The sequence below is a fragment of the Phlebotomus argentipes genome, unplaced genomic scaffold (assembly GCF_947086385.1).
Source record: "Phlebotomus argentipes unplaced genomic scaffold, Phlebotomus argentipes genome assembly contig_5, whole genome shotgun sequence".
Classification (NCBI taxonomy): Eukaryota; Metazoa; Arthropoda; class Insecta; order Diptera; family Psychodidae; genus Phlebotomus; species Phlebotomus argentipes.
In genome coordinates this window covers 8,547,759-8,573,920 of record NW_026776165.1, presented here as the reverse complement: position 1 = coordinate 8,573,920, position 26,162 = coordinate 8,547,759, and the positions used below count along the sequence as shown (strand labels likewise).

Sequence of the window (26,162 nt, the reverse complement as noted above, 5' to 3'; positions counted from 1 at the left end):
CTTTTCTAAATGGGCACAGCTTTCAAATGGGCTTGATTGACTCTCTCATAATTATCTATTGAACGTGCGAAATAGAGGAAGAGAATTTAAAATTTAAATTCTTGCTTTAACCCTCGACTCTCTCCATAATGCACTTTTCATTAATTATGTTTCACTGGTAAAATTGATTACGCCCATTTTCATTGATCTCTTTTTGGTGGACAAACAATTTTCATTAGTGATGTTACAGGGTATTTTGCATATGGTATTGAAATTTAATATGCTTAGAATTCACACAACCAGAAATCTAACCAATAAATTCACATTAAACTTATCTAATGAGCTACAGAGTGAAAACCTGGCAGTTCAACCTTATTTTTTAGAGAGCCACATCATAGTCATTCCGTACTCATTTATCATACGCTATAATTATGCTCCCGGCCCCTTAATTAACCAAGTGGGAATTACACTGAAACACACCCACAAGGAGAAAAAAAATGTGTTAAAATTCTGAAATCACCGTCAGAAACTGTTCTTGTGTTCTAATATGTAAAATTCACGAATTTCACCAATCGGTGCGTTGTGGAGAATTAATGTACAGTCGAAAGCACTCAATCGATTTTGCTGCATAATTACTTATTCATTCTACTGCGTATGCGTTTTAATTATGTTTGATTTTGCTACATAATTTGCCAAAATTAAGTAAATGAATGTAAAATTAAATCGAGATGGTTGCAATATATTCAATGTGGGGCGTTTCTCACCAAACCAGAGAACCACAAAGACAGCATTTAGGCAGAGTAATAAATGATAGGTGCGATTTTATGTCTCGCTAGCAAACACCTATTGTCTTTCTCCTCCACTGAGTGAGGCTTTATCAAAGAAACTCAACTGATTACAAAGGACGTCAAGGAAGAAACAATGAGGACAAGGAAGAAAATGTCCCAAAGATATGCATAAAGTTTTGTGTGGTTTTGTGGCATAACAAATAATCATCAGCTTTCAACAAATGTTGAAAGATTAAGCTCCAGGATTAAAAGTTACACACAAGTGTCGATTGTTGACCTACTCTAAAGGGTAGTATTTAATTTCGAAATACCAAGTAACACAGAGTTTTATTGGGATTCGAGTAAAATGTTAAAATAAACATTGATTTGCCGCCATAAATTATAATAATTTCAACAGAATTTTCCATAAAATCATATTTCAAATCCAAATCGAGTCATTCGATGTTTTTTCACGATGGTTTTCTTATTCTGACATTGAATTAAATATTCCAAAAGACAAAAATATATTGATTTCAAAGAATACGAAATGAATGTAGTTTTTATGCGATTTTAATTTTTCTAATTGATCGCATAAAATTTACTTTGCATTGCACTTTGTACTTTTCTTCCAATTTTCATTGGTTATCAACGTAATTTCATCTTCATTATTTCACGAGTTGTGTGTCGGTAAAATCAATTCAATAGTTCATCACTGTGCGCCATTTATTCTGATTAGATATATTACTGTGAGTACAAAATTGTAATGGTCAGATAGCACGCAGAATAGCAGGATTACAGAGAGCCAAGACAAAAGTTTATTGTGTGGTCAGAACCCATATTTAGATGTCACATTAACCCCAAACAAGTAGATTGAATAAACCAAAATTGTGCATTTTCTCGAACATGAGTTTTCGGGGAATACATAAACCCTATTCATAATGCAGGCGCGCTGAATATGTACATGACTACGTTCTCTCTCTCTCTCTCTCTCTCCACATTCAATACCCCAAACGGCTGCTTTGATGGCTGCAAAAAGGCCTCAGGAGGTAGAAAAGCCCGAAGCCTTGATGATTTATGTATGTTTTCCATGGAATTCTATCAAAAATTGCTTTCCTTCTTAAGATAGACAGTTTAATATCGAGCGTTCATGTATTTTTGAAGGTTATTACTTTTAGTCATTAGACAAGCATATTTCCATCGTCATGTCAGAACCTTTTGCTAGAGAAATAGATCCTCTCCAATTATTCACCACTATAAAAATGACGGGCCGGAAATTGTGGAGTAGATTGGATTTTTTTTATGCACTTGAGAAAATATAAGCGCCTGTCCCAATAATTTCCTCTTCTGCTGCTGCACAAGAAAGAATTGAAAATCTGCCAATATGCAAGTCAATGTGTTCATCAACGTTTATTTAGCAGCGCCGGAAATGGGAAAATGCTGAACATGTCCTGGCTAAATCAGGAGCCGTGTCACGCTCAAATTTGGCAAATGATCCACCACACGGACAAAGTCATGCCACTCGCAAGCATAGGAGAAGCCAAGGGACAATCTCTCTCTGTCCCAGTTCAGCCAATTCACGCGGTCTCCAACGTCTCTGCAGAGCATGTATTCATCTGTGATTTCCTGTCGGGTCGCATAGGGATTGTTCACGCCGATGAAGACAATGGCTGAGCTGGTTCTGGGCTCAAACACGACTTTGTAGTAGAACTTGGGCACGGGAATGCGCGGATTTGTGGCATCGGGAACGAGGAAGAGAGGTTGCGGATTGCCATTGACGTCCGCCATGTGAAGAACACCCCAAACGCCAGTGTACACCTCCACTTCGATGCCCCTGTCTGCAACGAAGCGCCGCACGCCGTCCTCAATCCTCTCCCAGTTGCCACCATTGAAGGTCTGCCATTGTGGCGCGGCGTTGATGAAGTAGAAGGAGGCTCTCTGGTGGTTGCCAAAGATGAAGTCCGCTCTGGCCGCCATGTGTCCGCGCGCGAGGAAGTAGTCATTGGTTGGGTGAATGAGATCATCGGCCAAGTTCTGGCTGCCCAGAATTCCAGCAATGGTCTGCCTTTGTCTGTTGCGCGTGTACATCAGATTCACATTGAGATCAGAGGGGAAGTGATCATACTGGATGAAGGGTGGCCTTGGAAAGCCCCTTTGGAAGCCCTGATTGCCTGGTCTGAGCCAGAAGTGAGTGTAAAAGGTCGTTGAAGTGCCCGTATTGTGGCACACGTCGAACAGGTGAAAGAATCTCTCTCTCACTGCGAATCCAATCTCAGTCAATCGGCTGCCGCTGCCATGGCACTGTCTGCCTGTATTCCTGGCCGTGTGAGTAGGGTAGCCTGAACAGGTGAGCCTGGAAATCTGGTGGTGCGCTCCATTCACAGAAAATGTGTCGGCACTCACGCAAGTGGCGAAGATTGTCTGGACATTGGTGCCGAAGAGTGGGAAGTGCGTTGAGCAGAAGAGCTCAATCTGCTCGCCAGCCGAGAGACGCATGATGCCATTAGACGCCGTTGGGAGGAAGAACTCAGACGTGTTGGGACGAAGGAACAGAGGCTGAGGATCACCAACATTGAACCAGAGAATCGAACACTGAGCGTTCACCGAAGGACGCTCATTCTCATTCTCAACTGGAGGCTCCTCCACAGCCTCCATCTCAGCATCGTAGTCCAGTAACTCCTCGCCACGCACTCCATAGCTGTGGCTAAGGACTATGAGCAAAGTCCAGAGGTAGACACTTATCTTCCACATTGTGCACTCGACACTTATTCAAGAAGTACAGACAATTTTTCCCAGCGGGAGCGCTTTTAAAGAGCCTCTGACCAGAAAACTCATTAACCCTTTATGGGAAACAAGCGTATGCATTGATAAAACTGTAAGTTGTGAGTACACTGCTTATAGGGATAAAATTCAAGTCTGAAGACTCTTCTTGTCTCCAACAGAAGAAATAGTGAGTGTGTAACCACGATTCATTAGTAGAAATTTCCGAAAACTTCAAAAGAAGAAGGATAAGATATGCAACAGGCGTGTAATTGACTGAAATTTACATCTTTTTCAGATTTAAGATTGAATCAACTCAATTCCACTAACAAACTGTGCATAGATTGTCATTTGCTGCCTCGAAAGCATCTTCAGAAATGGATAAATATGCCAAGCAGTAGAAGTCAAGTGAGTACAGGACCAAGAGCAGAACATAGAGGAGATACAAAACAACAGCTATGGGTTAATAAAATGCCAATAAATTGAACTATTCAGGATTGATTTAAATGAAGCATGATTAATTTGTGTCTTGATTTCAATTTAATTAGCCTTATCTATCACGTCATGTTTCAATCAAAATTGACCATTCTGATTTCCAGTCATTTGTCTTACTTTATTTTGTAAGGAGTCATTGACTCAAACAAACAGACCAGTCACTTTAATATCTGGAAGGTGTCCAACCACTTGCTTGAATTCGTTCACTTCGCAAGCGTAGGAATATCCGAGGAGGAGATTGCTTCTGTCCCAATTGATCCAGTCAATTTCATCTGCCACATCCTCGCACACGATGTAGCCCTGACTCTCGATCTCGTCCAAGGTGACGTGAATATTGTTGACGCCTATCAAGACGATACCTTTCTCCGTGGACCTGTCGTAGATAACACGGTAGTAGAGCTTCGGCACGGGTATCTGGCCGTTATTGTTCTCATCGAAGTGCAGATAGATCTCCTGCTGTTGTCCGTTGACGTCGGGCAGTGTCAGGACACCATGAGTGCCAGTGTAGAGTTCCAAGTAGAGGTTCCTCTGAGACACCATCCTGCGGACGCTACTCTCCACCCGTTCCCAGTTTCCAGCATTGAACTTCTGCCACTGCGGAGCCACATTCATCATCCAAAATGTCGCCCGCTGCTGAGAACCGTAGATAAAGTCAACCTTGGCCGCCAAGTGTCCACGCGCGAGATAAACTTCGGTGTTTGTGGGCTGAATAAACTTGTCAGCCAGTTCCTGAGTGTTAATGAAAAACATCGTATCGATCCCACTTCTGAATGTATGGCGAATGGACTTGCCTGTGATCCCAGAATTTTAGCCACCATTGCATTCTGATTGACATTCGTGTAGATTCCGTTGGCATCCTTTCCACCGAAGAAGTCCGAACTCAGCCACGAAGGACGCGGGAATCCACTCTGGTATCCATCAGCTCCGGGATGCATAGAGTGGGACACATAAAGTGTACTCTCGCGAATATCATCATGGCAGATGTGGTAGAGCTCGATGAAGAGCTCCTTCACAATGAAGCCAACCTCAATGTCGACGCCTTCGCCGTCAGCACACTTGTCTCCAGACAGTCTGGCCGTGTGGTAAGGATAGCTCTTGCACACGATGTCCGAAAAGACCATTTCGCTCATCTTGTTGCCGCCGATGATGAAGTGATTGCCGGTCAAGCAAGTGGCCGTCAAGAGGCTGTCCGTGGCGGCAGGACTGTCGAAGCCATTTGTGCAGAAGAGAGAAATTACGTCACCTGGATTTAATCGCACAATTCCCGTTTTGCTGTTCGGTTCAACGAACTCAGTCGCATCGCGATTTAGAATTAACGGCTGTGGTTCACCTAAGCCTCCGGTGACGTAGATTTCACAAGCTGGGGAAGACACATTGAGTCATCGAGCCACACTTTCTGAGCAATTATTGAATGTGCTTATATGGGGAAACTCACGCTCCATTAGTGGGGAAACGTCATGATCAATTGCGGTTGCAATTCTCCCGCTGGACAAGCGCCAGCATGATAGCACAATCAGAAAATGCAACACCTTCATAACCTGCACTCCACCCATCTTTCGACACAGCACGGAACGCGACTGACTTGCAGAAGCAACAATTGTGGGATGTCTTTATATTTCACCATCTCTCACTCGAGAAAAACCGTGTATAGAATACTTCTTCAAATACTCACACACGAGATTGCCGCGCTATCAATCATTCAACGGCACTTTAAGCTTTCAGCTCATGATTATACTTGAATGAGCAATGATATTGTGGAAAAAATCAACAATGGACTAAACAACCATCGAGCTTAATTGATAACACATCACACTGAACACTTGTAGGAAATTTTGGGACACGCGTGATTTTCACGCTTCTCCGAGAATCTCTACAAACTTTGTGCACTTGAGAAAAGCGGCACTCAAATACGTACAATAATTGCAGAAACTCATTGAATTTGCAAAACAAAAAACGCTTAAGTTGTATATATTGTAAGACGGAATGTTCATATCAGTCAAATCGTAAATTGATTTTATTACAGAAAGTCACAAATTATCGATTTCATCTTACAAAGCTATAATATTAATGCGACTGTGGAGTGAAGCTTGAAACTCAAGTATGAAAAATATTGAGTACGCTTCTTGGTCATAAAATAACCAGTAAAACATTGCTCAGGATTGCAGTTTTACACTAATTTTTAATATTGAAATACATTTTCTAGCATTCAGATCCCAAATTCAAATAGAAAAAAGATAAAAATTGATTGTAAATTGAATTATAAAACCATTTATAGAACAGTTAAATTTCATTTTTAAGTACAAAAATTATTCTGAACATTGAAACAAGACCGTAATTAACTATATTTCTAATCATTCTTTCTAACACAATTGGTGGTGTTTATTTAACAGATAACATATTGCTTCGGTATCTCTTTTGCAGCTCAATTTTTGTGCTTTTTGAGTTCAAATTGATAGTGAATGAGCAACAATGAATGAATGCACCAGAAATGGAAAGAAAACAATGGAATGTGTACTCAAATCATTCAATTCCATTGATTGTATCGCTGTGAACAATTTTATCAGTTCTTTTGGTGGCAAAAATATAATGAGAACTTCAAAACAAGTATATTTTTATCAATTCATACAAAACTGTATCTGATTGTAGATTGTGAGACTTTTTCCTTGTATTCACGACTGATAAGCACAGAAACTCTCCAGAAGCACTATAAACTCTGTTCGTAACATCATAATTTCTCATTTTACAAGTGCAATTAATATTGTCGTGAATATTGCATATAAACCGTGAAACTTCCAAAACTCCTCAAAATGTAATAATTCAATATATTGTTTGTAAGTTTAACTAATTTTCGAACAATATTGTCTCAGAGATTAGCGTTTTATGGGATATTGTTTGGTAATCAAACTGGAAGATGCAATAAAGTGCTTCATATCTTTGAATAAATTAACCTGGAGATAATGAGAAAACGAGAATCCATATAGCACCATTCAATCTCTCACATCCGCAAGTCGCTTTCCTGGCAAGAGTTTGATAAGTAATGCAAACACTTTACTCAACACCAAGTGGCTTCTCGCAAAGGCTCAATATTATATGAAAATTATCTGACAAAGCCTTGGCATCAAATATGAAAACTTTATTCCACTTTAGTTTAATTGCCCGTGTTGTCATCGTTTTCCACCCCCTATAAACAAGTTTTCATCCCTATCAAGAATTTGATATTAATTAAGGAGCGTTTTCCGTACTGGGATTAATAACACTTCTTTATTATGAAGATTCAGTGAATTATCAGAAAGGTTTTAACAATCTTCTGACTCTAAAGCCTCAAAACATATTATCAGATATATATATTTTTTTTTAGAAGGAAATCCCTTATTTCGAATTAATAGAATATAAAACTTCACGAACAATGTTGTAATCGTTGAAATAAAGCTTTAACTTTAGTGCAAAAGAGGAAAACATTGGGTAATATAGCAATAATATGCACGAATTCAACATAAACAGTAACTATATTGAACAGACTGAGTAACTGAGTTGTATGAAAAAAAAGTCTAGTGAAAAGTGGAAAAAATATGAAAAATCCGAACAGAGTTAACGAATAATTGATTTTCATATCTGTTTACTTTGGTCGTTCCACTTCTTCTCGCGTTGCTGGTGCTTTTTCCACACAGATCCAATCAATATCAGGTATTTGAAGGTTCACGATTGCGAGAAATTTTTTGAATTGAACCATTTGTTCATGGAAATTCTCTTTTGGAATCAATGTAAGAATAGATTCAATAATAGTGATGAATTTGAAATGGTACAGTTTTGCCTACCTTTAGGCTATTAAGTGGTGCAGTGTGAAAACATGGATTGTATTCTCGAGATTTCTCGTTTTGCCGGTATGAGATTTCTCACTAAAGTTGCCCAGGACAATTCACGGCCATCACGATACGTGGTGAAGACTTAGTGATGCAGCAGCGTGCAGAATACTGAGCAGAATCACAGAGACAACACCCCAAGGACAGCCTTAAAATGGAGGAACAACTGGTTTTCCGGGTGGAAAGTGGGTTGATTTATTGATTTAGGCACGCAGAATGCAAGCGCCTCCGGCTTCCTTGATCTTGCGCTCCGCCTTGGCGGAGAAGAACTTGGCCTTCACAATGATGGGCTGCTTGGGCAGATGCCCGCGGCCCAGGAGCTTGTAGTAGCCGAACTTCACCAGATCCACCACGGGCACCTTCGGGTTCTCCTTGGTGGCCTCCTTGGCGCAGTCCTCGCGCACCTTCTCGCTCACCAGCGTCCACAACTTGTCCAGGTTGAGAGTTGGGCAGTAAGTGTGGTTGCGTCGCAGGTGGAACACTCGCATGCCCACCTTGCCGAAGTACCCGGGATGGTACTTGTCGAAGTTGATGCGGTGGTGGTGCATGCCACCGGCGTTACCGCGACCGCCCGGATGCTTCCTGTGCTTCCCTGAAAACACACACACCAACATAACCTCACACTCTGTCTGGGAAGCGAGAAATCGTGGCAAGATCACTGTGTCTTTACTCACCAATGCGACCGTGACCGTGGCTGACGTGACCACGGAGCTTCCTGGTCTTTCTCCTCTTCTGGTTGGACTGAAAAACACATGAAAATAGCAGGATTAGAAGGTTGCCCAGAACTATGCGGTTTTCTCAGAATTGAACGACATTTTCGTCATTCCTCCACATTTATGGCACGCCTTAGAGTTACTGGCGTGGATTTAGGTTGAAATTTGGAGGAAAAACAACACTCACCATTGTTATTTTTGATAAAACTCAATGAAACGCGTCCACGTTTCCCACAAGCTTTGAGTGAAAAGACATTTGCTAGAGACGGAAGTTGGCGTGACAGCAAAAACACCATTCGCCTTTCCGTCGCCAGCGCCACCTTGAAACGAACATTTGGTGTCAAATTGAAAATGCGGTTCGTATGAGTTCAATCTTATAGGATTTTTAGAGAATTCCAAATTGAATACGATGACGAATAGAATGATTAATAAGTATTAAATAATTTTATTCACAAGACAATATTACAAAATGTAAAATTGACTTCCTACAAATTGCATAGGAACTTCAAATACCATTTCTTCACGTCAATGAACACTTTTCTTCCATGCGCTCTTGAAGTAAAATCTTTAGCTATAATTTAATTTTCATAAAACAATAATCTGTAATCTCTTCTTTTTTGGATAAAATCTGGCACACGGTGTTGATTAGAAGTTAGTGGAAATGTCTTCCGAAGACCCGTAAAACTTTAGAGCAGTTGAACAAATATTTCAGTCTGCATTCCGAGGAATCTTCACTGTTGCTCTTCTCGAATGAATAAATGGGGCTCGCTATTGAATTTTCTCAGCGGACTCGAATTCACTTCATTCCCTTCATTCACATTTCCCACGCTAATACTGAAGTTCTCTCTTGGCGTCTTGGCGTCCAATTTTGGCGGCTGCACTCCATTCGGGCAGCTTTTTGGCGCTGGCTTGGCATCTCGTGAATCGCCGTGGCAAATCTCCGGGGCGAGCTGCTCGAAGCTCTTGCAGCAGGACTTGTCCAGGCAGGAGACGTCGCGACAGACCATCAGGCAATCGCCGGACTTCCTGTCCACGGACGCGCTCCTGGACTTGGTCTTGAACTCCGGCTGCACCGTAACGATCGTGATGCCCTGGTCGCGGAAGAAGCTCAGCACATCCTCCATCACGCGAGCGTACGTGCGCGGATCCTGGAAGATCACGTGAGCCGTCGAGACGTACTTGCTTCGCGTGAGCTGCCAAATGTGCAGATCGTGCACGCTCTCAATCTCCGGAAAGGTGGTCAGAAGCGTGTTCTTGAAGTGCTCAATGTCGATTGAGCCTGGAATTGTTTGCAGTAAGATGAGACTGGATTCCTTCACTGCAAGAAAAGAGGACAATTTACTCAACTCACGCCTTCAAATGGAGTCCAAATGATTCATTTGCGCCGCAATTGGCTCTCTCATTGCCATTTTGCACCGCATCGACCCAAATAAAGTGTGAGATATTGACCAGTCAAATCATAAGAAGAACTCATGGCGTTTCAATAGACTCGAGGAGTATCAAGATGAATTGTAATTTGTTAATTATATAATTGAAGTGCGGAGCGTGACTATTATGCGGAATTGCAATTGTGAGTCTTCATTGGGAAAAAGATCACACTTCGAGTATTTCACAGTCTTATCTGAGCGCTGAATCTCAGACTCATAAAGTTTGAGGTTCACCACACGCGATGGTCAGAAATCGGCTTATCTGCTGTAAACAAACCCAAACATTCTTTTCACACTCACTCAGAGTGAAATTCATTTCCTAATCGACTTAAGCGATAATCAATCTGAGTATTTAGTAGGAATTTTTTTTACATAATTTACATGCATAATTGTTTGTTTGGTAACATTTCATTCAGAGATAAAGTGAAAGAATAACGATAAGCAAAATATTTTATAGCAATATTCGTCACACTTCATATTACAATTTAAATATTAAATAAAAGTCATAATTCTTAGATATGTAAAATTGTTTTTGTTTCTTTACAAAAATGAAAAGTTCACGACACCACATTTGAGGTTTGAAAACCACAATGAAACCTTGTGATTAAGGATAAAACAATGACAAATTCAAGAAAAAGCCTAAAGCTGAGACAGATTCTACAATAATCTGAACCTACAAGAGAACCCATGTTTGTGAAAAATAGTTCAGCATAGATTAAGCGCATCATACTCACTGTAAGGATAGCTGAGGATCAGCAGGACGATGCAGGAGAGAATGGAGATCACGGGATCGATGAACTTGGTGATGTTCTCATTGTTCACGAAGAACACGATGATTGCGCACGCGATGACAAAGAGGCAGCTGCAAATGTCGCGAGCGATCTCCATGATGCTCTGCCGGTAACCGCCGTCCTGCTGCACCAGCGTCACGGCGTACTTCTTGGTGCGCGATAGGCGCCGCTCGCCCTTCTGCACGGACTTGTCTGACACCACGCGGTCCAGCACCACGTTTCCGCTGGACGTGATGTGCAGGAAGCTGCCCTGGTGAAAGGTGTAGCCGCCGATGAGCAGGTGGCACACGCCGTTGAGCACGAGCCCCGTAGCGCCCACTACGAGCACCGGGATGGGATGGTGCATCGTATCGGCGTAGTTGATGTGGATGAGCGTCTGCAGAGCCTCCACGAGCAGCGAGAAGCTGAGCGACGCCATGAAGATGCACACAATCATCATCGTGAGCAGATCGATGCGCGTCCAGCCAAAGGTGTTCCTCAGGACGCCGCTCTGGTGATCGCAGCTCTGCAGCCGCTGATCCGCGTTCGGCTGCATCTCGATTGCGCAGTCATTCTCCTTTCGAGGCGCAGGCGAACCGGGCGCCTTTTTGCTGTACTGCAAGAGAGAGAGAGAGAAACCGCATTAATGCCAGTGCTGTGATACGATGCGACATGTGAAGTATCAATTAGTATAATCTCTATTGCCTTTAAAGCATGATTGCATACAATTTAGCAACCGCACATCACCGTCTTCATTATAATTCAAGCGATAAAATGGATAAATCATTGTGAATTAAAAAAACCGCGATCCTTGCTGACATACCAATTTGCCATTTAAAATGCAACTAACGCGATAAAGTGAATTTCATTTCCACGATTCTAATGTCGTAATTGCTAAGCAGATTTGTTGAAAATTTGTCATATTTGGGGAAAACATCAAATAATCACCAAATAAAACTAATGGTGAAAACACAGCATTTTGATCAGCAACCATTATTTCTTTCTTCACCACGCGTATCGTGCATTTTCCTTCCTGCTCGCGCAACATCGTCTACAGAATTTGTCTTTGAAGAAAGAGATAAACCCAATGAATGGTTGCTAACCAAAATGCTGTGTTTTCACCATAAAGAACACCAAAAAAATCCTGGGCAATAAATTCATTACAAATATAAGGTTATAATGAAATAAAGTTGAAAGAGTTATTGAGGTTATTGACATTACAACGTTACTCGACATTTAAAAAGATCCTTATCAAAAAAAATTTAATTTGAGATGTAGTCAAAATTCTAGTTGAAAATATTGTTGCAATTCACAAATCTTCATTCTACCATTAAATATAAATTCAAATCCTGCGACGAATTGACGATTCGCTGTTCTCACGATTAGCTAAAATATCCGTAAAATGATTAAAGTTTTGCATTATTTGAGTATTTACGATACAGATAACATCAACACATAAAGTTTCATGATACCGACATATATATGTTTTATATTATAGGTAATAAGCCAATACCACTATTTCACTAATAAATCGATAAGGAGAGTATAAAAGGAAGAAATTCTTTTGGATCGACAGTGTGTTCTCTAACTTTGGCGAAGTGACTTAAACAGCTTTAATATTTAAAAGGTGAATCAATTTGAAGTGCTGAAAAATGATTTGGAATAAAGTTTTTTCGGTTGCTCAGAAACTAAGAACGACGAATGTCCTTAAATTCAGTGCTGCTTTTCAAACATTTTCAAAGGAAAGATTCTTCTCTACAACTTCGGCAGTCAGAAATATTGGATATTTGGATAATCACTACAACAAATACAGCATTTTACCAAATATCAAAGACAAAGTTCTTGTAGAGTGAGTTATAAATTAGAAGAAGCATGATTGATTTGATTGTATTATAAGTTATCGTGGATTTTCAGTAAACCTGACATGACGTACACCAAAATAGACGACGACAAGTTACTCTCAAAAGCCAAAAGAGATCAATTTTTGTCTTATTATCCGGAAATTGCGAATGAACTTGAAAATAAAGCATCATCAATCGATCACATTAAGCGCGGAGCACACCTAAGAAGGGTAAGAAAAGATCAAGTCTTACAACAACGAATAATTATTAAATAACACTTTAATAGGTTCTAGACTATATAACCGAAGGTGGAAATAAATATGGAGGAATCGTGGTTGCCGAAACATACAAAATGCTAACGCCAGATCTAACCCCGGAGAAACTGAAGCTGGCTTATTACCTAGGATGGTGTCTGGAATTGGTGAGCATTAGATTGACATCTAAAATTAAATTTAGTTTCCGTAGCATAACAAGAATTCTTTTACTAGCTTGTTGACAGTATTGGTGTCGTTGATGACATCACAGACAGCGGAAAGACGAGAAGACACAAACCTTGTTGGTATCTTGTGGAAGACGTTCAAATGGGTGCAATTAACGATTCATTTTTGATTGAAAAGTGTGTCCAATATCTGATGAGGACGCATTTCGGCCATCTCGACTGTTTCATGCGACTTCAAGAACTCTTCACGGAAAGTCTCTTTATGTTTTTCCTGGGTCAGATCGACGATGGGAAATTTACACAGAATATCGAGAATATTACGATGAAAAACTACGAGAGCATAACTTTAACTTCAACTGGATACATTATAAGTTACTTGCCAGTTGTCTTGGGAATGACTCTGGCTGGTTACACAGATCCGGAAATTGTAAAGAAAGCGCACCCAATTCTCAGTGAATTGGGGTACTTTTATCTTATCGAAAATGACTACATGGATTGCTTTGGCACGAAGATCACCGGAAAAGTCAGGAGAGACATTCAGCAGGGCAGGTGTCGTTGGTTAGCAGTTGCGTGTCTGGAAAATGCGACTCCGGCGCAGAGGGAAATTATGAAAAATCACTACGGACGAGACACTCCGGAGGATGTTGCCATCATCAAGCAGTTGTATTTGGATATGAATTTACCGGAAATCTATGCAGAGTATTCGAAAGAAGTTTACAATCGCCTGATGAAGAATGTGGAGGAAAATTCTTATGGAGATTTGAAGAAAGTATACCTTAAATTGATTGAGACTTTGACTTGCTCCTCGACTGTTGGCGGTTTATACCCATAATTTGCTGCAGGGTCATTAAACCCATCATATATATATATGACGTTATAATGTAGAAAAGCCAAAAAAAGCAGGTGTGGAAGTTGTACTTTTAAGGGTTGTAAATATTCAAGATGCTTAATAAATTTACGAAAACAGCAGTGATAAAATTGTCGATTGAAACTTACTATTTTATTCGGTTTCATGCTCTTAAATTTACGATAAAATCTTCTCAAGTGCTTCGATTGAAAACACGCGCCAATAATATTCCAAAAGACTCGTAAATTGGTAAATTTTTACAAAGGTAAATTGGCAGAGGTATATTTTTACCCACTATTTGAGTATTTATGATGCAGATAACGTTGATATTGAAACTTTCATGATACCGACATATCTTAGTTTAACCGTAAATTATCCACGTCATGAATTTCGCCAAAAATTCCGCCATGTTGATCCCAGTGAATATAAAAAGAATGCAGTCTCTTTGGATGGTCAGTTCGTTGTCTGACTTTGGAAAAGTGACTGAAATACAGTGGAGAATCTAACCAATTAAAAGTGAATAATATGATCGTGCATAAGATTTTGTCACTTTCTCAGATATTCAAAATGAAATATTTACTTAAATTAAGTGCAGATTTAGCGAAAAAACAATTCTCAACTACGATGACCGACAGAAATATTGAGTATATGAATTCTGATGAAAACTACTCCTTGTTGCCGAAAATTAAGAATAAATCTCTTGTTATGTATGTTCCAATTGAAAGAAATATCACGATTTGGAGTGATTTGACTACAAATTCCGTGCTTTCAGTAAACCTCATTTGTCTCACGTTGAAATTCCCGATGAAATGTTGCTTTCGAAGAAAACATTAGATGAATTCTTGTCTTATTATCCAGAAATCGCTGACGAACTTGAAGCCAAAGCAGCTGAAATCGATAGTATTGGGAGTGGAAAACACCTGAGAAAGGTATGAAGAAGGCAAATTGATTTAAAAAACCAAGCAAACGAACAAAACTTTTCAAAAAGGTTCTCGATTACGTGAGCGAAGGTGGGAAGAAATATGCCGGCATAATCACTGTTGAGACTTACAAGACGCTGACGACAGATTTAGGCCCGGAAAAGCTGAAGCGAGCTTTTTACCTAGGATGGATACTTGAAGTGGTGAGACGAACGCAACGCTTTAATCTTCTGTCGAGTTGTTATCAAAAGCTTGTCGTGAACAATATTTTCAGCTCTTGGACGGTATCCTCGTGTGTGATGATATGATAGATGGCGGCCACACGAGAAGGAATAAGACGTGTTGGTATCGCTTAGAAGGCGTAAAATTGAGTGCTGCAAATGATTCTTTGTTGCTTCAAACCGCTGCGTTTTATTTGCTAAGAAAGCATTTTGGCCATCTCAACTGTTTCTCACATCTTTGGGACACCATAAACGCAACGATGCTCATAACCTTCTTAGGCCAATCGCTTGATGTAAGAAGCGCGCAAGACTTAATGAACATGACGATGAAGACTTACGAGGCCATTGCTAAGAAAATAAGCTCGCATACAGCAGCATTCTTGCCAGTTGCTCTGGGAATGACTTTGGCTGGCTATACAGATCCTGAGCATCTTCGGAAAGCGCGTCCAATTCTCATTGAGTTAGGATACTTTTTCCTTATTGAAAACGACTTCTTGGATTGTTTCGGCGATCCGAAGGTCACCGGAAAAGTCGGGAGAGACATTCAAGAGGGAAAGTGTCGCTGGTTGGCAGTTGCGTGTCTGGAAAATGCGACTCCGGCGCAGAAGGAAATCATGAAAAATCACTACGGACGAGACACTCCGGAGGACGCTGCCATCATCAAGCAGCTGTATTTGGATATGAAATTACCAGAAATCTATGCAGAGTATTCGAAAGAAGTTTATAATCGGTTGATGAGGAATGTCGAGGAAAATTCGTACGGCGATTTGAAGAAAGTTTACCTTAGATTGATAAATGATCTAACTTGTTCAACAGCCGCTGGTGGATTATTTCCTTAATTTTTACGAGATAATATAACAATTTTAAGTGCTTCTGAACAATGAATCGTTATCGTGCTAAAAATAATCTTTGCAGGAGACAGAAAATTTTTATGGCAACTGTGTGCAATCTCGTTAGTACTTTTAATCACAAAATTTTATCATCCGCATTTATGTTTACTGTGTATTCTTAGTATATAAAAGTATAACACTGATTAAAACCTTTTGATTTTTCCACATATCTACTTCATGATCCTTTATTAATTGTTAAAAATTATAATTTGCATACATCACGTGTTATTTAATAATTCATTCATTGAACTCTTAATAAAATGTTTTTAGTTGTATATATTTTTTCTATATTTCTACAACAAAATTCCTCGCAGTGTATAAATAACTTCACCATATGTGTTTATTAGACTTCAAAAAAGTAACATTTACGTCACTTGTTAAATTATTTTTTTCTCCACATTCAGAAAATGTCAAAGAAGTGCCGAAAGACTGTTATATTGCCTTATGTGTTTGGGAAAAAGAATTTTACGACTTCTACCCAAATATAAAGTGTTTTGACGTGCAAAATGATATGCAAAGCAAACAGCTTGAGACGAAGTTCTTCCGTTGTCGCGGAGAGATGTATGTTTGCAGGGCGACATTGAACCTGAATGCGGTTCTGTTTGCGTTAGAAAATAAACCTTAATACACAATCTCAAAGTGTGTTTTCCACATAATAATCACTGTTTGTTTATAATGTTATGTGATTCGAATAATTCCACATATCAACATCAGCAATTAGTCAAACATAGTGAAACGCGTTCATGAAGTTGATGCCAAATACAGAGGTAAAAAGAGAGGTAAATGTGCTGAGGTCACAAGATGTTATTGGCTGAAGATTGAGAGTGACAATGCAGAAAAGGGCAAATTGATAGAAATGGGCATTGATAGACGCGCGCCTTGTTCAGCTTGCATGATGTCCGGACTTCGGGGGGGTGAATTGAAACTTGTATATCGTGAGATTGTATCTTGAAACATAACTGATCAAGAATAATTCCATAAATTTTTCTCATTTTCATAATCTAATATGATTCATGGTCCCTTCATTCCCTTCCTCAATTTCGCGTCATTGGTTTTTCTGGCCGATAACAATATCTCAGTGAATAAAGCACTTTTAGATTATTTCTGGCACGTACCAGTGCTTTCATTGCGTTCATTCTCGTTTCGGATTTATAAGGTACTTTTTCCAGACTTCGAATCTCGTCACACATTTCCACCGGAGCTGGTTGTAAATTACACGTGAAGTGTGCAAATGAGAAGTCAACTTACAAGAGACTCAAGTCATTTGTTAATTGGGACAAGAGCAAGATAAGACGCTACTGGCTTTTTTTCTATTTGAACAAGAAATGGAGAAAAATGTGTACACTATCATTTATTCTTTCCTGGTAGATAAAAGTCACTGAGCCACACACGAATTAGAGACACTGATGGCCCGCCAAAGTGACTGGATAATCAGCAATAGATTATCAATAATCGCCCACAACTTTGTTGCGGTGAAGATTAGATAAAAGCGACGATATTCAGCAATTGGCCAGTCACATTCAATCTAATCACAATAGAGACATTTTGCTATAGCCACCACTCACCTTAATGGTAATTATGCATCCAGTGAGAGCGATAATGTTGCACAGCATGTGATAAGAGTTCACTAGAAGCGTGAGAGCGTGTGTTATGTGGCTGAAGAAGAGCTGAACGAGAAAATATACGATTGATAAGATGAGCACAACGTACAATTGAACTGGCTCAAGTCGGTGAACGAAGTCTTTGAGGCCCATTTCAGCGCAGAATCGTGTCAATTGATCCCAAGAGAGGAAGTCTGAAATTGCAGAATTAGCAAAATATGATCACTAACAGAAAAATAAAACATCCCCCAAAGATGGCAATGATTCTTTTTCTCTTTGCAATTTATAATCGCCTTACATCCATAAATCAGTCTGATGCTCTCATCCTTTTCACATATACTTTATTAGTTTGCACATACGAATTTCCAGCTGTGAACAATAAAAGAAAAGAGTCGCATATCTTTCAGATTCTCCCACACGCGACACAGAACGGCGTTGAGTTATAAATTAAATAAGAAGTTCAATAAGCTCTGTCTTTGACCACGTTGTTCTGCTGTTGAATCACAAGTCTGGGACTCTTCTTTCTGTCTTCTTCTACAGATGATCTTGAAGAACGCATAAATTCATATTTTCTCTTACAATTATTAAGTAGTCATAGTTGAAATATCGATCTATTTCCGAAAGAGCAGTAATTAAATAGTTTTTTTTTTATAGTAGAATTGAAAGAAAAACGGTAAATGAGTTTCTATGTCTTTAAATTTACCACATTTTAAGAAATTCACTCAATAAGATTGATTCCTAAATTTGGTGCCTAAAACGCACACGTTAATATTTTTCCTTTTATATTACGAAAATTTGCTAAATGATCAACAATTAACTGGTTGATATCGAGTATCAACTGGTGTGCATATCTGCTCTGCAATAATTTTAAATATTTATTCACGGTTTGGTTATTCCATTAAATATATCAGTTGTAACATTTCTGGAACTCATATCATAATTTAATGCGGTTTCAAGCTTATAAAGTGATAAAAATTAAAACACTCGTGAAGTTTCATCGGAAACACGAGACTACCATAATTAATGAATTACGAAGAGTGATAAAATTAATTGTCACCAGAAATTCATTTAATTTGTTTGTTGATAAACACTTTTGTGGCTTATTCTGAAATTTGGTGGGAGTTTCAGTGAAATCAAAAAGGGTTTTTCTCTCTGTATCGATAAAAATAACCCATCTTTTTGTGCTATTTTTAACCGAACATTCGAACACAAATTAATAAATTACACGAAACGTTGCAGTGATTGCTGGTTTAGTTTCACAAGGTGTATCACTCGCTTCCCGCATAATTGGCAGAATTGAGATAATTCATTCAATTAGATTGTATAGAAATGAATTTGAATGGTGATTACAACCACAGTGAAAGCCACTTGTCGTCAATGTGCTCTTCAATCACATCACACTCTGTGCTCATGAAATAGAATCACAAACCTTTGATTCACTAATATAAAGGTTAACAACTTCCGCGAGGAAGCACGGCCGTTTCCTTGCCAAGTGATCAAGAAATAACAACTGATCGCGGATTTTGCGCCCAACGCATGTGCACAGCGTCAAGTCTTCTCGTCAACTGAATGAGTCCAACGGCGCACGAGGGAGAAGTCGATACACTTAACAACAGTCAGATGTTATTTTCGTTATCAGCTAACGGCGTGCGATATCAGGGCTCTTTGTCGTTTCAAGATGACCAGAGAAAATCTCCTGAGTCAGAGCTTTTCCTCCACATGATCGTATTTTTATTAACACATCTGACCTTGCTTTCAAGGAGTTGTTATTTATAATTCTACTACAATCATTGATCTCTGTGATTTCTCTCAGTGTAGCTGAAGTGAAGCGAATTTAGCCAAGTTGCAATCCATCAATGCAAAAAACTGTTCTACGCGGTTATTTAAATTCAAAAGCACTCCATCAGGGGCTCCTAAGTAGCAATTGCAATGCACCAATGCTTTAAGGGCAATTTAGCTTCGATTGAGCAGCATCATAAGCACTGTGTAAGTTGTCTTCATGCACTGCAAATGAAAGACGTTAAGTTTTAGGAAAACGCTCAATCGTTGTCGCATTACCTGCAGAAATGTCCTGAGATCCATGGCAGCAAAGCCACCAGCAGATGGTTGAATAGGTCTTTGCGCCAATGCCAACAGGATAATGAACATCCTTTGAATCCGGGCAGGAAAATTGTACCATTGACAATTATAAACTGCCTTCTCGAATCTCTCAGCAAAGGTGATGTAAACTGTTCCAATAGCAGTGTGAAAGAGTAAATTGAATATCATCGTGACGCACAGAACTATTCCGGGTATCCACAGGATCTTTATGAGGACAAAGAGTGTCAGGATTAGTGCTATCATGAGAGCTGCAATGGCGCACAAGTTGTGAAAACTTGTGAAGATGTCGAGAAGTCTCATGATTCTGATGTGACTTTGAAACTCATTGATTACAGATATCAGAATCCTGTCAGCAGCTTCTAAGTCTCTCACTTCACCAGATTCATTTGCAAGACGATCGAGATCGTGAAAATACTCAATCATGGCCATAAAGTGATGGCACTCAATCAGCATGTGTCCCAAGTAGAAGACGTCGAACATGATCACTGTTGTGACTGCAACATAGCATTGAGACGCCTGGAATAGGAAGTTAATTTCATATCCTGGCGATCGCTGTGGATCGACAAAAGGTATGGCATATCCAAGCACCAGATACTTTTCATTGTTGTAAATTGACGCCGAAATGGTGCAGATGAACATGAACACCGGAGATCCGAGATAGCACCAAAAGAGATATTTGTACACTTTCTGAAAGTATTCCAGCCCATTTTTCTGCCACTCCGCCTTCTCCGCATCGACATTCAGTCTCGCAAATTGATTCTTTGTCTCCGCAATTATTTGATGCACGCAGTAATTCATCGTGATAGCCAGTAGAGTTTTATTGGATATTGTGAAAATCACTCCGATGGTCGAGAAGGCGAAAATCATTTCCAATGGATTATCGCGCGAAGTATACATGGAAATCATGGTGAAGAGAATCCCGACAATGTCTTGAAAAATGTTGAAATAAAGCGAAATTGTCATTGGTTTCGTGATATCGCGCAAATAATAGTCCAATCCAAGCTTTCTGCCAATCTTATCGACTTCACTTAAAATGCCCAAGTAGATGTCCTGATTCTTCAGCACCATTTTTTCACAAACACACACTTTTACCTTGCGACAGCGACTTTCTGCAACTGATTGCGATTTTCCTGAACAATAATTCCCCTTTTGTAAGACTGCAAATTGAATGTTCAATAAATTTGCACGACGGGATTCAAGGGAACATGCAATCATTACGAATTCACGCAGAAAATGAAGCTTTGCCAATTTGTCCTTTGATGTATATTAAAAAGCTTAATTATGGCTTTATGCATTGACTTAACTTGTGACGTGAAAACGGAATTATTTATCTTTGAGTTCTAACGTAATTTTATTGCGTTAATGACTGAATAGCGTCACTGAGAATTGCGTGACGAGGAGGATTAGTTCACGAACACAGATGTGAATTAATTCAGGTAAGTATCTATAACAGAATTTTTACCATAGTTTCTGGACCAAAAATACAAAATACTATCAAAACGTAATCCAGAGATTATGAGCAAAACATATGATTTTACGCCAATACAACAATAAACAGTCTTAGAATGACTTTTTACATATTTTAAGTATGAGCCATAAACTTGTTATGAGAAATTTGTGGAATATAAATAGAGCGAAAGCTTCTAAGGGCGCCAGTGTGATATTTGGCTTTGGATAAGAATCTTCAAGTTCATCAAGTAAAAAGTGAGGGACGAAAATGATTTTCAACAAAGTATTGTTTCTCAGTCAGAAACCTAGCATTCTGAATATAATTAAATTCAGTGCAAACATTAAAAAAACTTCTGTGAAAAGGTGCTTTTCTACTTCAAAGATCGTGAATAATTTAGGATATATGGAGACCAGTGACAAATATGCAATGCTACCAAGTGTCAAAGACAAAGTTCTCATTAAGTGCGTTTGCATCGAATGAAATGATGCTGAATTGATATATGTTTTAACAAACTTTATGCGTTTCAGAAAACCCAATACAGCCCACATTGAAATACCTGACGATATGTTGCTATCACAGGTCAAAAGAGATCAGTTTATGTCGTATTTCCCGGGAATCGTTCAGGAACTCGAAGCTAAAGCAGCGAAAATCGACAATATTGAGCATGGAAAGCACTTGTCAAAGGTACTAGAAATAAACATTTATAAATTATAAAGTTCTAAATGAGACTATTGCAAATAGGTGTTGAACTATGTCGTTCCTGGTGGAAAGAAATATGGAGGAGTTGTTGTTGCTGAAACTTACAAGATGTTAGCTCCTGAATCTCAACAAACGCAGGAAAACCTGAAGTTGGCTTATTACTTAGGATGGTGTTTGGAATTGGTGAGTGATAAAGCAATAATTTAATTTTCGCGACGCTGCTAAAACTTTTATTCGTGTAGCTCGTTGATAGCATCAACACGGCTGATGATATCATGGACGGTGGGAAGACGAGAAGGAATAAAACTTGTTGGTATCTTTTGGAAGACGTTCAAATGATGGCCATAAACGACTCTTACTTAATTGAGACCTGTGTCCATTATCTTCTGAGGACGCATTTCGGTCATCTCGACTGTTTCATGCGACTTCTCGAACTCTTCAACGAAACAGCTTTCATAACTTATCTGGGACAAACTGTGGATGTGAAGTCTTCTCAGAATTTCCTCGATATCACGATGAAGAACTACGAAGCTATTGTTATGAATATCAGCTCCTACATTATAAGTTATTTTCCAGTTGTCCTGGGAATGACCTTGGCTGGTTACACAAATCCGGAAATCGTCAAGAAAGCGCGCCCGATTCTCACTGAATTAGGATATTTTTATATAATTGAAAACGACTTCATGGATTGTTTCGGCGATCCGAAGATCACTGGAAAAGTCGGGAGAGACATTCAGGAGGGAAAGTGTCGTTGGATGGCAGTCGCGTGTCTGGAAAATGCGACTGCGGCACAGAAGGAAATCATGAAAAATCACTACGGACGAGACACTCCGGAGGACGAAGCCATCATCAAGCAGTTGTATTTAGACGTAAAATTACCACAAATCTATGCCGAATATTCGAAGGAAGTTTACAATCGCCTCATAAAGAACGTTGAGGAAAATTCTTATGGAGATTTGAAGAAAGTTTACCTCAAATTGATTGAGACTTTGACATGTTCAACAGCAGCAGGTGGTCTTTATCCCTAAATTTTCACTTCTTATAATTACTCTTCACATTATAGCCTCCAGATAAAGTAAACAGTAATGTAACCATGAGCAGTTTGAATGTTTTTATATCACAGGTTTATTGTAAAGGGAAATTGCCATAAATTTTCTTAGTGGAACTTATATTGTTATAAAAACAGATAATAAAATATAGTCACTGAATTTTCTCTACTAAATTTTCTTTTATTAAAATAATAATTATCACGTCCCTAAAGTTAGTTTAATTTATAGTTTTTGTGAAGCAGTGCAAGAGCATAAAATGTTGATTACCTTGTTTCTCTGAACGCTTCCTTCCTTCTGTTAATTCCTATGTTTGATTGCATGAGTACTTCGATATTCAATATATAATAATATATCAGTATTATTTGTAAATCATATAATGTCTTTTGAATAAACTTTAAAAACCTCAGTCTAATTCAATGTTAAAAAAATTGATCTTTTGTCTATTTTAGGAAAATTCCTATAAATATATTTAGTAATATTCGTGCGAATGAGCGCAATAACCTATCCTAATTAGATCATGAGTAATTCACAAATTTACTATCTCTCCTTTGACATACATATGATAGTTGAGAATGAAGAAACACACTTATAAAGTACTACTCGCATTCTTGGCCAATGCTCTCACGTGAAGATAAAAGAGGAGGAATTGGACATAATTTTAAAATCTCAAATCTCTCAAATTAATTTGTTGCAATTTATGGTGTCCCCGCGAGAGAGAATGTTGACTTGGCTCTGTACCATAAGGTAAATCACAAGTTATCGCCGCAATATCTTCCAAAAACATTCAACACATCCCGTTAGATTTCCATGAGATATGTCTTCTGTTGATATCTGGAACGTAAACGAAAGAAATCACATAACCCATCTATGAGGAATCTGCGGATTTCTGGCTCTATTCAGTGGCAAATTTACACGCACATACGACTGGAAGAAGATGTAAGTCAATAGATAAATTTAGCCGTAGTCAAAACAACTGTTCCAAAAATCATTTCCCACAACCAGTGCAGTTATTTTGAGTTGCAGCTTGAAACTGTTATATGAAATCTGGTGAATATAAATAGAGAGATTTCTTCCGAGAGCAAAACAGTTTCTTCCTTGACTTCAGATGAGTAACAATTGAGAGAAAAGAGCAAAACATTTCAAGTGCCTAAAATGATTTTCAATAAACTATTATTATTTCCACTCGTTCAAAAACCACAATTAAAGAAGTTATTGAAGTTTAATAGGGCTTATCTTCAGATTTCACAAAATTGTTTCTCTACATCAAAAATCATGAAAAACCTGGGATATATGGAAAACAGTCAGAATTACACTCTTTTGCCAAGTGTTAAAGATAAAGTTCTTGTTGAGTGCGTTCTATTTAGTGAAATTTCTATTTTTTCGGTTTGTCTAATATTTGTGTGCTTTCAGTAAACCTTTTGTGGCTCACGTCGAAATACCTGACGATATGTTGCTTTCGGAGGAAAAGAGAGAACAGTTTATGTCGTATTTTCCGGAAATAGTTCAGGAACTCGAAGCAACTGCAGCCAAAATCGACTGCATTGAGCGCGGAAAGCACTTGTCAAAGGTATTAAGAGAAAAACATTTGTGAATTATAAAGGATTATCGGGAATTCTTGCAAATAGGTGTTGAACTATGTCGTTCCTGGTGGAAAGAAATATGGAGGAGTTGTTGTTGCTGAAACATACAAGATGTTAGCTCCTGAATCTCAACAAACTCCAGAACATCTAAAACTGGCTTATTACCTGGGATGGTGTTTGGAATTGGTGAGTGATAAATACAAAAGCTTCTATGATATAGTGACAGGAATCAATTTAGCTTTTCGACAGTGTTATAATGGCTGATGACATCATGGACGGTGGAAAAACGAGAAGGAACAAGACTTGTTGGTATCTTTTGGAAGACGTTCAAATGGGCGCAATTAACGATGCTTTTTTGATTGAGACCTGTGTCCATTATCTTCTGAGGACGCATTTCGGTTATCTTGACTGTTTTATGCGACTTCTCGAACTCTTCAACGAAACAGCTTTCATAACTTACTTGGGACAAACTGTGGATGTCAAATGTACTCAAGATATTCTGAACATCACGATGAGAAATTACGAAGACATAGCAATGAATATAAGTTCGTATATCATGAGTTACTTGCCAGTTGTCTTGGGAATGACCTTGGCTGGTTATATAGATCCGGAAATCGTTAAGAAAGCGCGCCCGATTCTCACTGAATTAGGATATTTTTATATAATTGAAAACGACTTCATGGATTGTTTCGGCGATCCGAAGATCACCGGAAAAGTCGGGACAGACATTCAAGAGGGAAAGTGTCGTTGGTTGGCAGTTGCGTGTCTGGAAAATGCGACTCCGGCGCAGAAGGAAATCATGAAAAATCACTACGGGCGAGACACTCCGGAAGACGAAGCCATCATCAAGCAATTGTATTTGGATATGAAATTACCAGAAATCTATGCAGAGTATTCGAAGGAAGTCTTCAATCGCCTGTTGAAGAATGTGGAGGAAAATTCTTATGGAGATTTGAAGAAAGTTTACCTCAAATTAATTGACACTCTTAAATGCTCAACAGCCGCTGGTGGATTATTTCCTTAATAGATGCATATGTGCGTATTTGTCTTTGCATAAAGGATAGCAATTATATTTCATGAAGATTGAAGCAGTTTATATAAATGAATAAAACTTCTTAGAAGATTTTGCTTGAACGACACGTGTCGCAAATATCTGGTGGTCTCAAAGAATTCCACCAATTTCGGTTGGTGATGGTTGGTTTTATGATGCAATAACGTTGCTATAAAAGCTTTCATGATACCGACGCATCCAGATAATAAGGTTATCTGGATGATTAACACTTTATGGGTATCAATGCATGAGAATATAAAGAAGCAATTCTCTCAGATGACCAGTACGGTGTCTGACTTTGGAAAGTGACTTTCATTTGCAGTGAAGTATCTATTGATTTTGGGCGAAGGAAATGTTTTGGAAAAATGTTTTGCCATTTGCTCAGAAACTGAGAACGTGGAATTTACTTAAATTAAGTGCTCCTGTCCAAGCAGTTTCGAATGCAAAATTCTTTTCAACAACTTCAGCTGTGAAAAATCTTGATTATTTGGATGATTATAAAAATAAATACAGACTTTTTCCAAACCTCAAAGACAGAGTTCTTGTCGAGTGAGCATAAATTACAGTAAAATCTATTGAATTTTGTGTGTATAACTATAATATTTGACTTTCTTATATGCTTTTAGTAAACCTAATTTGTCTTACGTCAAAATACCAGAAGACAAGTTGCTTTCTAAAAAGAAACTAGATCAATTCTTGTCTTATT

The 26,162-nt window shown here is 38.8% G+C and overlaps 4 protein-coding genes across 5 annotated transcripts; all 4 read right to left on the bottom strand.

Annotated features, from left to right (window-relative positions):
- Positions 1-2,198: 2,198 nt before the first annotated feature.
- Positions 2,199-5,669, bottom strand: LOC132255944 (uncharacterized). Its single transcript, XM_059752118.1, has 4 exons — positions 5,434-5,669; positions 4,790-5,358; positions 4,154-4,727; positions 2,199-3,454 (listed from the first exon to the last, which is right to left on the bottom strand). The coding sequence occupies exons 1-4, from the start codon at positions 5,549-5,551 to the stop codon at positions 2,199-2,201; spliced, it is 2,517 nt and encodes an 838-aa protein (XP_059608101.1). The 5' UTR covers positions 5,552-5,669.
- Positions 5,670-8,028: 2,359 nt separating this feature from the next.
- On the bottom strand, positions 8,029-8,868 carry LOC132255609 (large ribosomal subunit protein uL15). The gene is made up of 3 exons (XM_059751708.1): positions 8,759-8,868; positions 8,533-8,599; positions 8,029-8,450 (listed from the first exon to the last, which is right to left on the bottom strand). Exons 1-3 carry the CDS (start codon positions 8,759-8,761, stop codon positions 8,062-8,064), a joined length of 459 nt encoding a protein of 152 aa, XP_059607691.1. The 5' UTR covers positions 8,762-8,868; the 3' UTR covers positions 8,029-8,061.
- A 229-nt stretch (positions 8,869-9,097) lies between these two features.
- On the bottom strand, positions 9,098-19,068 carry LOC132255608 (uncharacterized). 2 transcript variants are annotated; one of them, XM_059751706.1, is made up of 4 exons: positions 18,957-19,068; positions 17,492-17,721; positions 10,733-11,384; positions 9,098-9,889 (listed from the first exon to the last, which is right to left on the bottom strand). In XM_059751706.1, the coding sequence occupies exons 2-4, from the start codon at positions 17,678-17,680 to the stop codon at positions 9,303-9,305; spliced, it is 1,428 nt and encodes a 475-aa protein (XP_059607689.1). In that variant the 5' UTR covers positions 17,681-17,721; positions 18,957-19,068; the 3' UTR covers positions 9,098-9,302. The 2 variants fall into 2 exon arrangements, with proteins under 2 accessions (XP_059607689.1, XP_059607690.1); XM_059751707.1 differs by lacking the exon at positions 18,957-19,068 and adding an exon at positions 17,826-17,836.
- Positions 19,069-19,330: 262 nt separating this feature from the next.
- On the bottom strand, positions 19,331-20,695 carry LOC132255943 (odorant receptor Or2-like). Its single transcript, XM_059752117.1, has 2 exons — positions 19,586-20,695; positions 19,331-19,531 (listed from the first exon to the last, which is right to left on the bottom strand). The coding sequence occupies exons 1-2, from the start codon at positions 20,693-20,695 to the stop codon at positions 19,481-19,483; spliced, it is 1,161 nt and encodes a 386-aa protein (XP_059608100.1). The 3' UTR covers positions 19,331-19,480.
- Between the last annotated feature and the right edge of the window lie 5,467 nt (positions 20,696-26,162).